The sequence below is a fragment of the Biomphalaria glabrata genome, chromosome 2 (genome assembly GCF_947242115.1).
Source record: "Biomphalaria glabrata chromosome 2, xgBioGlab47.1, whole genome shotgun sequence".
Lineage (NCBI taxonomy): Eukaryota > Metazoa > Mollusca > Gastropoda > Planorbidae > Biomphalaria > Biomphalaria glabrata.
Genome location: NC_074712.1, coordinates 33,341,684 through 33,357,213, shown reverse-complemented (window position 1 = coordinate 33,357,213; position 15,530 = coordinate 33,341,684). Strand labels below are relative to the sequence as shown.

Sequence of the window (15,530 nt, the reverse complement as noted above, 5' to 3'; positions counted from 1 at the left end):
TAATCTAGTGCACATTTAGTCTGAAAAGTTGTATAGGGTTTAAAGACTGATACAGATAAGTTGTCAGACAGCTTATAAAATAAAAAAGTAAGTATACATAATGTTTAATTTTCAGTTTAATTGATCAATAAGATTTAAGATTGTTTAAGCCTATGCTTTTAGTTATCTTGCTATTTACTTGGTAATATGCTTTATTTTCCCTTTTTTTTTTAAGGATGCCAAATTATAAACATTGTTCAAGATATAATTCAAGCAATGACCTTCCCAAAGATCAAGGTTTTAATACTAAAGATGTTACAGTGACCACAGATTATTTTCTTTCAACTTCAGTAGCCAAGCAGCAGTTGAGAAAAAGATTCTGTGGAGAAAACTTAGCTTATATGTGATCATTAATTGATGTACAGTTTTGACTCAAAACAAGTACAATATTTCCAGTAGAAGTAATTCATTAAGATTAATGAAAGTACAAAAGAAATGGATCAGTACATTTTCTTGTTTTTTTTACTCTTCTCTTCATACATCTCAAAGCTACAAGTTAACATTCTTATGACTTTCATGTCTACATTCACATTTGTATAAATTCAAACAAGAAAAGAACAAAAAACAAAGCTATTCCAAGACTCCTCTAGAAAAAAATGTTCTACCAGATGATAATAATAATTAAAAAAAATTATTCGAAAAACATTTAGATCTAATAGTAATAAATAAATAAACAACTTTACTAAAATAGAGCATCATGTCAAGTTTAAACAAATATATTCTTTTAATATCTTCAAGCTTAAAAAATACTCAATTTTCCAGGAAGCCTTATAAACTGCAGTATGGGCACTTTCGTTTGAAAATTTCTAAAAAAAACAAACAAAAAAACTAAACACATCCAGATTTTGCTAAAAATGAGTGCCCATGCTTCATTGTAAACATTCAAATAACTTAATTCTAAATTAATATTCTAATGTTTAGATTAACTTTCTTCAAAACTTCTTAAAATGTCAGCAAACTTTTAGACCACACTGCTGCTATTAACTGGCTAGATGAAGAAGATCATGCCCCGTTTGTTTTATTTCAGAGATCAGACAATTTTAACATTTATCTCCATCTAATCATATGGAAATAAAAGATCCTGAGCATTGTTTTTAGCAAATTTTTTTTGGAAATGCATTTCTCTAACCAGAAGTAAAGTTCCCCTTTCTTAAGTACAACATTTTATAGCCTGATAAAGAGTGCTCTTACTTTAAGCACATTTGTATTATTGTGTTCGAATCTTATTGGTAATTGTAATGCAACCCTATGATGAAAGTCAAGGGACAGATGATGATGATGATAATGATGAATACTTATTACCTTTGTGTTGAAAAATTGGTAATAAAGTTTGTGTAAACATATAACTACATATAATTTATTCTTAAGAGAAAAAATGTCTTTTTTTTTCTTAAAGAATTGTAATAGTTTATGCACACATTAAATGTCTATATTGTTGAAGTCATCAGAGCATGTAGTTTACTTTAACTTGAAGATTGGTTTGAAATGTTTAGATAGAATATATATTTATCACAATTTTAGGTTATATTCTTACCCCTATCTTTTTCCCCTTATATTCTGAAAATATAGAGCAATAAAAAATCTTGCTTTTTTTTTTTTTACAATGGTAACTCTTTAATTGTAATGCAATATGTTTAGGTGCAAAGAAAAAAAAACAACAAAAAAACATTATCAATCATCATTACAATTCTTTATTGTTACATTTGTCATCTACAGTAATAAAGTCATTCATGAAAATTTCAAAATTTTTTGTTTCTATTTGTTAATTTTTTTTCTTTTAACATTACAGTGCAATAGATTGTAAAGAAAAACTCAGCTCACTTAAATACATTATAGAACTATCATAATTGAGATTAAAAATGAAAATAATGTAACTATAGCCTAAATTTAATAATAAAATGCTTTGTGTTGTCTTGGATTAGATGACTGCAATTTGAGGAGTATTCCTTACCAACATTCAGATAGAGTAGAAACAATCAGACTAATGAACTTAACCATATATTTCTTTGTGATGAAACAAAAACATTTCAAAATTATGTTAATGTCCATTTGAGATCACAATGAGACAGTTAAAACAGTTCTATACACACTTCTTCTATTCACATGATAGATAATCTAATTAACAAAAAAGCTTGTAATTGGCCTGGCTCAATGGGTTCTCTTGAAACATTGGTAAATATCAATTTAATTAGAAATAATAAAATAAAAAGTAAAAAAATTCCTCATTTTTTATATTGAAATCATGTTTTAAACCAAAGTTTCATATGTCACAATTATTAGTCCATTGATGTATATTGGAGCTCTGTGGACTCAGCAAAAAATAAGACCATTTGAGAACTTGTTTGAGAATTAAATTTTAAGACTTAAAATTTTTTTTTTTTTCTTTTTGAAAAGAAATATTTGTGTTTTTACTTATTTTCATAGATTTAAGTGATTCTTTTTGCCCATAAGTTTGAATTATTTTATTGTCCTATCTGATTCCACCCATTTCATGCTAAAATGGAACTTGGAAATAAAGTGTACTTATTTTAGGTTTGCCATAGCATATTGAAAACAAATAATGCTTCATTAAAATCCCTCTCTTCAACTTAGTCACTTTGTTCCATAAATCCAAAAAATAAATAAAAAAACTTGTTCTTTTCCTTCAGTTCCTTAGACTGTAGTATACTGAGCATGAGGTCATTGTTACGCATCTTGCGCTACCACAGTGTTTACAGAGATGTATTCAGGGAAGTTGGAATGTTGGAGGTCATGGTCACTTGTTTACACAGATATGCAGCTCAATTGAAGGAGGTCAATAGTCTGGCAGGTGAGTTGGTAGGAATTATTCTAAACTGTTTTTATTCTTTGATCAACATCCCCAACTCTAGAAAAAGTTTATCCTTTTGTTACAATGCTTATTATTACTTGAGGCAACCAAGAATCATTGAATTAAATATGTATATATCTGCAGATTCAACTGTTGTCTCAGAGGAACAACAGGAGTTAGGCTTGTTGGTGATGGAAGCTCTCTCTGTTTTATTGACCGGTAATAGTTCTAATGCAGGTCAGTACTCACTGTTGAAACACATGTACCTGCTGTAGAAAGGACTCTTAACCAGGAAGAAAAAAAAATCTCACTTCCCTCATGACACCTGATTGAATATTTTTCAGAGTGGGAGATATAGAGAGTGGAATCAGATTGTTTCAAAATAGTTTTAAATTTAAGAACCATTCTACTGTAGGTACTATAAGAAATAGTGTTTTTTTTTGTTACCTGTTTTTTTTAGTCACTATCTGATGTAGAAACTAACAGAGTACCAGCTATTTTCATGCTCTTGTAGGTGTGTTTAGAGAATGTGGTGGTGCCCGTTGTGCTCACAACATGGTGCCCTTCCCAGAGTGCAGGCAACAAGCCCTCCATATAGTTCAGCAGCTTGTCTTATCTCCTGGAGGTGATGATGACATGGGAACACTTCTGGGTCTCATTCCTACAGCAGCCCTTACAGATCTGGAGCTAAAGACACATATACTAAAGGTTGGTCATACTTGTGTTCCATTTGATAGTAAGAAAGAATGTAAGATGAATTTATATAGTTATTGTTTAGCTTAGTTTTTTACTCATGGCCAAGCATTTGTTCTCTTTCCATACTACAGTCTTTGTTGAGTGTATTGAGAGAAAGTCACAGGACCAGAACCGTTTTTAGAAAAGTTGGGGGATTTGTTTATGTCATGTCAGTACTTGTATCCATGGAAGGTTGTCTGTCTAGCCCACCAAAATTTCCTTGGAACACTGGTATGTACTGACATTTTGGTTTTACCGCATATTTTCAGAATGTGGCAGAAAAAAAGGCAAAACAGTACATACAATTATCACATGATATAGACACTTTTTTATTAAATATTAGAAAAGAAATTATGAGATCTATTTAAAGACTTACACAGTAAATGTATTAAAACTATTCTAAGATTACTTTATAGAAACATTGATATTTATATTGAGTTATATATCATGCAAAGCATTTGTTAATTTCAGTGGAGAAAAAAGATATTCTGTTGATGCTAAAAACTGTGTTCAGTACTTTGACAGTAGCCATGAGATATGAGCCAGCCAATGCCAAGTTTTTTGCTACAGAGGTATATTATTATCAAGTAATCATAGTTGATTATTAAAAAAAATGTTTTATCTTATCTTATATGATACAGACGTTACTTCAAAAAAGAAGATGATTACGTCCTACTCGTCATGCACATTATCCAATGACCTAAATTCTGCCAACAAGCATACGAGTGAAAACAGAGAAACTGACTAGTATTAGTATTACTTGAGATGTGGTTAGATGATGAAACAATTTTGTTTAGAATCAACCTGTATAACTCTTATGGAAAGATAACAGTTCATACACATATCATTTCTCTAAAAGGACTTGTGACTTGTTTAACATATTTCCATTTGGGTTGCAGGAAAGTGAAATGAATACACATTTTTTTCTCTGTTGATGTCATGGATTTCCTTAGAAGTGAATCTGAAATCTAAGTAGTAGGACACTTAAAAATTTGAGTTTTTGTGCTTCTAATTTAGTCTGAAAAGCAGAAGTGTCTTAATTACAATTTATATATATATGGCTCCTTTTGTCTCGAAAGGCAATGGATGCGCCCAAGTGAGTCACTGGTTTTGGCTTAATCTTGAGACGGGGCAGAATCTGGTGTGGCTAATCAAGCCAATTCTAGAACGGCAGACTTTGCCACAATTCGTACATTTGTATGCCTCTGATTTAGGGCTAGCAGACAGGGCAGCTTTCTTTTTTTCCCTCTTGATTAAAGCCGCTTCAATTCTTTTGTTCTCAGCAAGGGTTGTCCCAGCACGCACAGTCTGTCTCCATGCGTTCCTTTGGATCACATCAGCAAGGTCGAGAGAGGGATCATGACGCATGGGCCACCCATGACCCCTTTATCCAAGGCCCAGGAATGCGCCCCGGAGAGGAAACTCTGGTGCTGCTGCAAAGCGGCTAAAACAACACGGGAGACAACAGTTACGGGTTATAAGTCCAACTTGATTGGCGTAATGTATGGACGCCACGGGTTGTCTCTGACGGTGGGAGAGGTCTTCGCGCCTCACTGATCAGCTACCGCCCGCCTCAACCTGGGCAGCCCCCAGTCAGTTAGGTGCTGATCCGCCACAGCCTGCCTGCTCTAATGGGTGCTTAGAGCTTAGTTTAGAACGACAAGTAGGCTGGAAACTTGCACCAAGCATCAAAAGAAGAAAAATTAAACTGAAAAAGAAAATCCCTGTCATGCGACTGGCCACTTGGAATGTCAGGACAATGTGTCCTGGTCTCACTGATGATCTAAGGCAGATCGACGATGCAAGGAAGACGGCAGTTATAAACAACGAGCTAAAAAGGCTACATATTGACATTGCAGCCCTGCAAGAAACCCGACTGGCCGAAAACGGCATGCTCCGCGAGACTGACTACACTTTCTTTTGGAAAGGGAAAGCACAGGATGTGACTCGAATACATGGTGTGGGCTTTGCTGTCAAGAACAGTCTTCTTCCCATGATAGTCCCTCCAGTTGGTGGCTCGGAACGGCTACTAAGCATAAGTATGATGACAGCATCTGGAAAAGTCACTCTAATTAGTGCCTATGCCCCCACACTATGCTCGCCTCAGGAGGACAAAGACAAGTTCTATGAAGACCTCAAAGAAGCCATTGCAAACATTCCTCAAAAAGAACATATGATCCTTCTAGGTGACTTCAATGCCAGAGTAGGATCAGATCACACTACCTGGCCAGACTGTCTTGGGCTTTTTGGAATCGGAAAGATGAATGAGAACGGACAAAGACTGCTTGAATTCTGCACATACCATAAGCTCTGCATTACCAACACATACTTCAGAACAAAACCACAGCACTGTGTCTCATGGAGGCACCCTAGGTCTGGGCACTGGCACCAGCTGGATATGATACTGACACGAAAAAAGGACATTGGAAATATACTGCTGACACGTAGCTACCAAAGCGCGGATTGTGATACTGATCATACTTTAGTGTCATGCCGGACAAGACTGCTGCCAACTAAGATCCACACTTCACAGGGAAAAAGAAAATCACGCCTGAATACTACTAGCACAAAAAATCCTGATCTTTGCACCGAATTTGAGAACAAATTAGAGGAAGCTTTTAAAAACTTCTCTGCGACTGAGGTAGAAAAAAGCTGGACGTTTATGCGTGATACAATCTACCAAACATCATCACTGGTCTTTGGAAACAAAACCAAGAAAAGCGAAGACTGGTTTGAAGCTAGTCTACCAGAAATGGAAACTGCCACTACGAACAAGAGATCAGCCATGCTAATCTACAAGAAGGATCCCACCCCAAGCAACTTAAAAAGGCTCAGAGCTGCACGTAACAATGCCCAAAGAGTAGCGAGACAATGTGCTAACAAATACTGGCAGGAGCTATGCGAAGATATTCAATCTTGTGCCGACTGTGGTAACATAAGAGGACTATATGAGGGCATGAGAAAAGCCTTTGGACCTCACACCAGCAAGTGTGCTCCGCTCAAGTCAAAAGATGGCTCAATCATCAGCGATCGTGCGCTGCAAATGGAACGATGGGTAGAACACTATGCAGAACTCTACCAGATTGAAAACGCCATCTCACCAAATGCTGTTTCCAACTTCCCATCACTTCCAGTTTTGACGGAATTAGACGAAACGCCCTCAGTAAAGGAGCTGAGCATTGCCATTGACATGCTTGCACATGGGAAAACACCCGGAGGAGATGGCATTCCTGCTGAAGTAATTCAGGCTGGAAAACATGTCCTAATCAAACCACTCCATGAACTGCTAAGCTTGTGCTGGGAACAAGGAATGGTCCCCCAGGAATTGAAAGACTCCAACATTGTTACAATTTATAAAAATAAAGGCGACCGCTCTAATTGTAACAATTACAATTTAATGAAGTGGAAAATACTTTTTTTTGTTCAATCTCCTCAATTTAAAGCTTATAAATTCTAAATGGTATGACCATTAAATATATGAACAAATATAGTGATGTAATTTATTGTTAACATCTCAAATTGCATTAATTATTCAATAAATAAAATTGACTCATTTTATTGAGTAAATAAAATTGACTCATTTTAAGACTAAGAAATGAATCCAAACAAGTTTTTCAGGTTTGGCATGCAGACCTCTTCATTTCTTTAGGATTTAATTAAATGTATTTTTAGAATTTATTAGTAATTATAAGAGTTCGATCAAATAATAAAGTCTATATGTTTTAGCTGAAAAAGATTTAAATAGTATTACACTAAACACCTTGTTTCTCTGCATCCATAGGTACGCTATGATAGTCTAACTGAAGCTGTCAGACTATTGGGTTGTTTTTCCAATACTGTAGACATTCCAGCAGCATCAGATGGCATTGTGCCTTCAGAGTCTCTTGAACATTTTGGTGCAGTCTTTGTGCATTGCAAAGAAGAAAGGTTGGTGGCTATCTTTGATTGGCTCTTGTTGATGCAATGGAAGGAACAAAAGTTAAAAAATATTTTGTTTTTTGATCACCATGGTGGTTATAAAATATGAGTTTGTTTCTCAACAGAGCACCATCGTCTGTTCAAAAAACACTCTTGTCAGCTTGTATTATACTGAGGTATCTCTATGACATGGCTCTGGATGCTTTTGATAAGTGAGTCATTTCACATCTCTTTATTTTTTAATCTCATTCGAAATGATGAGATAGAATTTCATTTCGGCTTCTTTTACACAGCTGTTTGACTAATAATGTATTTCTTATGTGTACAGGCCAAACCAAATCAAGTCCTCAGATTCTCCATGTTTAAAGAAGTACACCTCTGTCATAGAAGACAGCCAGCCCTCATCTCCTCCAGCAAGTTCCAGCATGAGACCTAAGAGTGGTAGTACTGGCAGCATGTCTATAAGTCTGAGTGGAGGAGCTGATCCTATCATTGTTCATTCTGGAGCAATCTTGTCCATATTTCACTTACTGCCTGCCATAGAAGACCCAGATAACTTTCAGGTATCTACATTTAGTTCATCTTGACACATTCACATTTTAGACCTGTGAAAAATCAATGTTCTCCGTATGTCATTCCTTTCTTCAGAAAGTTATGAGTTATTAATTTTCCTGTAACTACTTGAAAGCTGAGTATTTCTTTTTATCTTCAAATATTTCCATAATATTCAGCTTTTTAAAAAAGAGTTATTAATGTGTTACTCTTCTACAAAGGTCACAATTTTGAACAATATAAAGGCTTCTGGTGAAGTTGTTTGAAAGGTTACAAATGTATAGCTCATGCCAGACAATTAACCAACTTTTTCATCTGTTGACCAGGCTTCATGGGATCTTAAGATATTCATTGCTGACCTCTTGAAGTCTATGTTGAGGAATGAGAGGAATCAGCAGATCATGTGTGATGCCAGGCAAGCAATCTTTCTACTTAATGCCAAGACTTAAGTATTGGTTAAATGTCACTTGTTTACCCGTATTTCTCTTTATGTCCCCAATTGTAAAACTTTAACCCTCTGATGTTAAAGCTTTCTTTTCTCAGTTCTGCTAATAGAGATTTATAGAATCTCTTTTTACATTTTTTTATTCTTAATTTACTTAAAAATTTTTGTTTTATCCCAAAGACTACTCACTTAGATTATCTCTATTCCAGATTTCCCCATGAGCTACTAAGTCATGGGAGTGCTGCACTAGCAGACGAGTCACATCCACTTCATACATTCCTTCAGTATATGTTTGAAAGACTAGCTTCACAGTCTCTGACACCTAGAGATTTGAGGTAAGTATTTGTTGAAGTCATCAGATTTATAACTGCAGATTTTATAGGCTTGTTTAGATTTGCACTGCTCATATTTGAAATATTCACTGAATTGTTGCACAATTTGGCAGAGATTTTCTGAGACTTGGATCACCTCTGAGTTGTAGATCTGTGGAAGAAAAATATTATGATGATGATTCTGTGGCAGTCACAGATCCAGACAACATGGCATCATCTCTGGAAATGGAAGAGAAACCAGTTACCATGGAAACTGAGAAGAAACTGAACTCAGCGGGTACTTAAACTTTAAATCCTGACATAAAACACTATTTCTTGATAAATGACATTCACCTGCCTCTCCTTTAGTTGGATGAAAAGAGTAAGGAAGTGGAAAAGGGGAAAGTGTGGTGGAGCTCAATGGGAAAGTAGTTCCACATCTTCCATTGAAACTTGTCAAATAGAATAAGATGTGACAATGTTAAAAATCTTTTTAAGGGGATTTCATAATAGTTTATCGCAGCAATCTGATCTTTGTTTATAATTTGATCTTTACATTCAAAAGATGTCTTGATCACTTGTTTGTAACAGTGCTTTTATAAATGTAATTATTATCACTTCTTTAAATTTTTTTTCTATTGCACCTTTGTGTGCAAGGTCTGAAGAATACAATTACTTTACTTTACTTCACTTCACTTCACTTTTTAATTCACTTCACTTCACTTTTTAATTCACTTTTTTACTTCACTTTTGACTTTACTTTGAATTGTAAATTGAAACTTACATTTTATCTAATTTATTATTTTCATAAAATTGTTAACTCAGGTGCTACTGTGCCACTGACACGTGTCAAGTGTCTTGTTTCCATGACTACTCCACGTGACAGCAGAATGCATGGATCTTCTGTCACACCAGCATTTGTGGAGCTGGACATGAGTGCAGAGGGTTTCTCCTGCTTGTACCTACCAAGTATTGCCCCTCAGGGTCCACCAACACCTTCAGTAGTGGGTGGTGTTGTGGGAACCTCAGAACCTGTTGTTATTGGTGGAATAGGAGCAGGTAAGGTTTGTTTGACAAGTCTGTGAAAACTTAAGTTTAAGACCTAGGATTAAATATGCTAGAGTATTGCTTTCTATTTTCTCTCTGCAGGTGAACGTGTATTTCCACCACAGTCTGGCCTGACATACTCCACCTGGTTCTGTGTGGACAAATTTAGTTCTTTTGGTATGGACGCTCACCCAGTCAGGCTGCTTACCATAGTTCGAAATTTGCAGGGACGGGAAGAAAATCTAATCTGTTTGAGTGTATTGATTATGTCCAAGGATAGAGCACTGATTATAACAACACAAGAAAATTACATGCCTAATGCAGGTCAGCATTTTCATATTATTTTTTAACTTTGAAATGTTCTATTTCTTGTATTGTTGCTTTGGTTTTCTAAGATTTGGTAATAAATTGTAATAGTTGATCAAATATTACCCACCCAAACTTGATCTCATAAAAAAAACTTGATTGTTCTCTTGGATGGGTCAAGACTAAATCTTAGATCTTCATTTAGGAATGTGTACACATGTGTACTTTGTACTGACTGTCTCAACCCATTTCACCTCAGACATAACCTATTATCTGAACTGAGTATAACAACACTAGGTAGTGCAGTGTAGCAGCTGAAAAGAAAAGCATACATTTCCATGTTAAAGACCATATCACAACAGAGCATACAGCTCTGAAGCTAAAAAACTGGATGGATAAAGAAACAGAAGCATTCATTTATTTCTGTTAAGAACTTTTTGTTAGAAAAAAAATCATGATGGTCTAGTTAAATATGATAGTGAATAATGATGTGTTGGTGATTGACTGCTTTGATCATATATGACAATCAACAGGTAATGGCTGTGAGATTGAGCAGGAGCCTCCACTAAATGACAACACTGTCAGGTTCTGGTGTCCTGAGTTAACCCAAGAGGGTCAGTGGCACCACCTGGTGCTGGTCTTACACAGAGCTGGTATTATGAAGAACAGCAACATAAGTCTGTATGTTGATGGAGAGATGATGCCACAACAAAAGGTTGGAACAGTTATTGAGTTTTGATGTTTTGTATATTCATATGACTTAACAAAATACATAATATCTAATATCTAGTCAATAATTATTTACATTTTTACACCTACTATTGACCAACAATATTCATCTTTTTTATAGCTTGTTTCTTTATGTTGATAGATCTATATATCTAAGACTTATGCACACATAAAAAAAAAAGGTTGCATATGTCAAATATGCACCTTATCAATTCCCAGTTTGAATGTGACTTGAGTTTCTGAAAGAAAATTCTTCAACTCATTAATAACTTGAACCTAAATTACTTGAACCACAATATAGAACTAAACACTAAATAACTTCATGTACATTGATTGACACATTACTAGTGAAATCAAAATTGTATGCCATCCAATTTATGCAGCTCCTAGTAACATATACATTTCCAGAAATATCTATTTCTCGACTTATTTATTTTAATCTTTGGTAATGGCTCTTTTGCTATTGCCATATCTCATATGAGGTAACAATGCCTATTGTTTTAAAAGCCCATTAAAGTATCAATGAACAGCTCTACCAAAGAAATAAATTTAAATCTAAGATGTATAGCTGAAAGTTGTACAAAAATAGATCCCCTTCACCTTTCTTCCACAGCTTCATTATCTCTCTCCAAATCTGGGAGGAGGAGGCACTGCCAGCCCAACAGCATTCACCTCAGTATTTGCATATATTGGTACACCGCCACAGCTTAGGCGTCAGTCAAGGTTGCTGTGGAGACAGGGTCCTTGTCTAATGCTGGAGGACATACTTACATCTAATGTGGTGAAGAGCATCTATGCTCTAGGACCAACATACGTGGGCAGTTTACAAGCACCACTTGGAGGTTAGTCTGACTGTGACTTCTAGGAGTTGGTGATAAGTTGATGAAATGGTTGAAGCTTAGCTTTCTTTCCTTGCTTTACAAGCAGACCTTCATAGCCAGGCTCACCTGATTACATTTGTCTATCTACTGAGCTGTCTGTCAGTCAAGTAACAGGGGATACATTTTTCTTTCTTTTCTAACACCCTCTCTCAAAACACACACTTTGCACACAAACACTTCAATATTTCAATATGCTCACTATAATCTCCATTCAACTGACATCCTGCAGCACTATCCCAATTTGAAATGTTCCTTTTCTATTCTAGTATTTTTTTTTTTATATTTATGGTGAACATTTTTGAAATTGTTTTCTTACATTTCTGCTAGCTAAAGTGAAACTGTACCACCCACAAAATGGATTCTTTCATCTTGTAACTATTTAAAAACACACTAGCCATGATACACTTTTCAATATTTAACTTTGAATAGCTGGGTACATTTTAGAATAGTGGTGGGTACATTTAAGTGAAAAGGGGCATATTCCATACATGGGGATGGGTTATTGCATAAGGTAAATATTAAGTGGAAGATTTATTGAATTGAGACATAAAATACTATTGCTGTTGAGAAGTAAATAAAGTTTGTGCATTTGTTGATTTCTTCTCTAGCTGATGGTGATATAAGTGGTCCTTACATCAGTGAAGAGAAAGTTATGTTTGGTGTCTTTGCACATGCCATGTCACAAATGACAATTGCCAAAATTAGAAAAGTCTACAACAAAGTGGACAGTAAATCAATCGCCAAACAGGTTAATATCATTGAACATTTGCACATTTATATTACATTCATTCATTTTTACAAGAAAAACAATCGCTCGATAAGTTACATAAAGGAGGTACTGTCTTTTTAAAAAGTATTTTTAATGTTTTTCTTGTTTAATTTGTTTTTTGTTTTGACTACCTGCTTGCAACTATTTACACTTAATATATATTTCATCTCTTTAAAATTAAATCTATCTATCTATCTATCTATCTATCTATCTATCTACCTACCTACCTACCTACCTACCTACCTACCTGCCCTGCCCTGCCCTGCCCTGCCCTGCCCTGCCCTGCCTTGCCTTGCCTTGCCTTGCCTTGCCTTGCCTTGCCTTACCTTATCTTATCTTATCTATATCTATATCATACTTTGTATACTTTTACACTTCATAGACACAGACACTTTGTATATCTTAAATTCTACAGATAATTTATATCAGTTTATACTTGATAGTAGGGGTGCACCGGATAGTCGCTCCGGCTCCGGCTTCTGCCGAATATCCGGCATTTTTTACTATCCGGTGCTATTCGGCTCCGGTCGGATATCACTACCGGATAGTAAAAAAATACACCTATTTAATATGCATAATATGGACCTCGTTCCATTAATGTCTGTTGTACAATGTATTAATGTTTATATGAAAACAAAATAATGTGCTTAAAAATAGAGCCATTATGAATATGCACCAAACATCGTTTATTATAACGACAAGGCGTGTTAATAACTTAATATAAATAGAAATGAAACTTTACATCATAAATGCGCTTTACATACAGAGCAGCAATGGCTGACATTTTTTTCAATTAGTCTTGACCTTTGAGTAGGTTAGTTAACATGTTAAAATGCTACATTCCTTGACTACGTCATGCTGACCAGACGTCTGTGTAGCTGTGCGGGTATATCTCCAGAGGTAGAGATGAACAACTCCCACCCCTTTTATTTGTTTAGTCCATCACATTGAGTTTTTTTTTAAGGCAGGTGACCACAAGTTAAATACGATGGACGTAGGTTTAATGTCAGCGTATTGACACTCTCTAGAGGTCACACCTTTCGAGGGAACTTAGTTTGTTTATTTAGTAGTTAATCTTTATTAGGGAGGCTGGACTACAAGAGCCACACCTCTAAGGTAACTAGGTATATTTCCAGATGAACAACTCCCTCCCTTTTATTTCTTTAGTCCATCACATTGAGTTCATTAATTGACAGGTGACCCCAAGTCAGATACGATGGACGTAAGCACTCTCTATAGGTCACACGAAGAAACTATGTTTGTTTACTTAGTAGCTAATCTTAATTTGGGGGGGGGGGGGAGTGGACTGGACTTCAAGCCAAACATCTACACGGGTATTCTGACAAAGAGTTTGCTTATTTGGAGAAAAATCTTAATCACGTGGTTGGGCTAGAGGCCACACCTTTTCAAGTGTGCCGAGTTACTTGAACATAAATCTCAATTAGTAAGCTGGACTAAACATCACACACACCTAAACGAGTGACCTTTAGCTATACAGAACACAAACCGCGAGATTATATAGCCCAGTAAGCCAGTAACTAATTATTTTGTAGAAGACACGATCAGGGCTATCTTTAAATGGAGAGCTAAACATCCCCTACTTTTTATTTCTTTGGTCCTTGACACCCAATTTATTGATAGACATTGACCATTTTTAAGCCAGAATGAAAAAACACAACGTGCTAACAAAGGATATTAGACTGTCAATAAATATTACAGTTAAATAATTTTTCTAATGTGTTAACTTGAATATTACTCCTGCAGTTAAGTGTCTTGATTTGATAACAATATTCCTAATAATTTGTGACAGTCAATTAACTCCTTGTTATTACTAATTTTTTTTTACTTAAGATGCGTACTTAGCCACTGTGTATCAGGTTAGGACGACTTTTACACACCTGACATCCATAGGCTTACTATCGTTCTGTTTTGTAACAGTTACTGAAACCACAAATGAAATAATTAATAAGTAATAATTAAGGAAGATGTTTCTAACATACGTTCTTTGCATTTAATGTTTCTTACGTACGTTCTTTGCACAATAAAATAAAACAGATGTGCATGTTGGCGTGTGTGTATTTTGCCTTGTATTAAAATCTTTAGAAAGAAAGCTAATTTCATTGTTTAATTCTTTTGACTTAATAAATAACGGAAAACCTTACAGCAAATTTTAAAAGTTGCATAAAATAAATTGAATAATAGTACCGCAGTTAGATCTAGCAAACAAAGAAACAATATGCTGGAGCGTAAAAAAACAACAACAACAACTCTTGACCTCTAACTAGTGGACGGGTATAATTTATCTATATGCTTAACTGACCATGCCAATGTGTTATCTTTTTTGACTGACACCCAACTCTATTGCGTGCGTATGCTCAAGGAAAAAACAATGCTTGATGGTTAACACAAACAACTATACACACTATACTAGGACTACATGTGTAGGCTCACTAGGTATATCTGACCAGGTTGTTGGTCTGAAATGCATGAACACATACATCCGACCACTATACAAGGCAGATTGCACTTTACTTATGAGATTTACATTAGTAACTAGTTATATATATACTAACATTATTTACATTGACCTTCCTACACACATCCTTTACAGTTGGTGGCATCGTACATACACACAGACACACTCATGCTAAACAGATTTTTAGAAATACTGTTAAGATTGAATAAATCAATCAGTAACAGAGTTTAAAACAATTAGGTATATAAAAGGAAAAACAAATAAAACCAACCAATATAGGTATGTTACATTACGTAAAATGTTCAGCAACACAAGCTATTAACAAGACACTTAGGTATCCGGCTCCGGCCCCGGCCGAATATCAAATTTTACTATCCGGTCATATCAAGCCCCGGCCGGATATCAAAAAGTACTATCCGGTGCATCCCTACTTGATAGACACATTTCTGATTTGAATGAAGTGTTTCATTAGAGATCATTAACAAATATGTTCAATGAAGTCAAAGTATTTCC

General features: G+C 35.3%; 1 protein-coding gene across 4 annotated transcripts in view; it reads left to right on the top strand.

Annotated features, from left to right (window-relative positions):
- Positions 1–15,530, top strand: part of LOC106056729 (WD repeat and FYVE domain-containing protein 3-like) — a 71,914-nt gene that overhangs the window by 19,611 nt on the left and 36,773 nt on the right. For all 4 annotated transcript variants that reach the window (XM_056020145.1, XM_056020144.1, XM_056020147.1 and 1 more), the window contains 16 exons: positions 2,688–2,848; positions 2,993–3,085; positions 3,363–3,556; positions 3,676–3,814; positions 4,055–4,155; positions 7,365–7,510; positions 7,627–7,713; positions 7,830–8,064; positions 8,380–8,468; positions 8,708–8,833; positions 8,944–9,107; positions 9,635–9,868; positions 9,959–10,180; positions 10,696–10,877; positions 11,505–11,733; positions 12,381–12,520. In XM_056020145.1, coding sequence (XP_055876120.1) covers positions 2,688–2,848; positions 2,993–3,085; positions 3,363–3,556; positions 3,676–3,814; positions 4,055–4,155; positions 7,365–7,510; positions 7,627–7,713; positions 7,830–8,064; positions 8,380–8,468; positions 8,708–8,833; positions 8,944–9,107; positions 9,635–9,868; positions 9,959–10,180; positions 10,696–10,877; positions 11,505–11,733; positions 12,381–12,520 — 2,542 coding nt within the window. The remainder of the gene's footprint in view (positions 1–2,687; positions 2,849–2,992; positions 3,086–3,362; positions 3,557–3,675; positions 3,815–4,054; positions 4,156–7,364; positions 7,511–7,626; positions 7,714–7,829; positions 8,065–8,379; positions 8,469–8,707; positions 8,834–8,943; positions 9,108–9,634; positions 9,869–9,958; positions 10,181–10,695; positions 10,878–11,504; positions 11,734–12,380; positions 12,521–15,530) is intronic.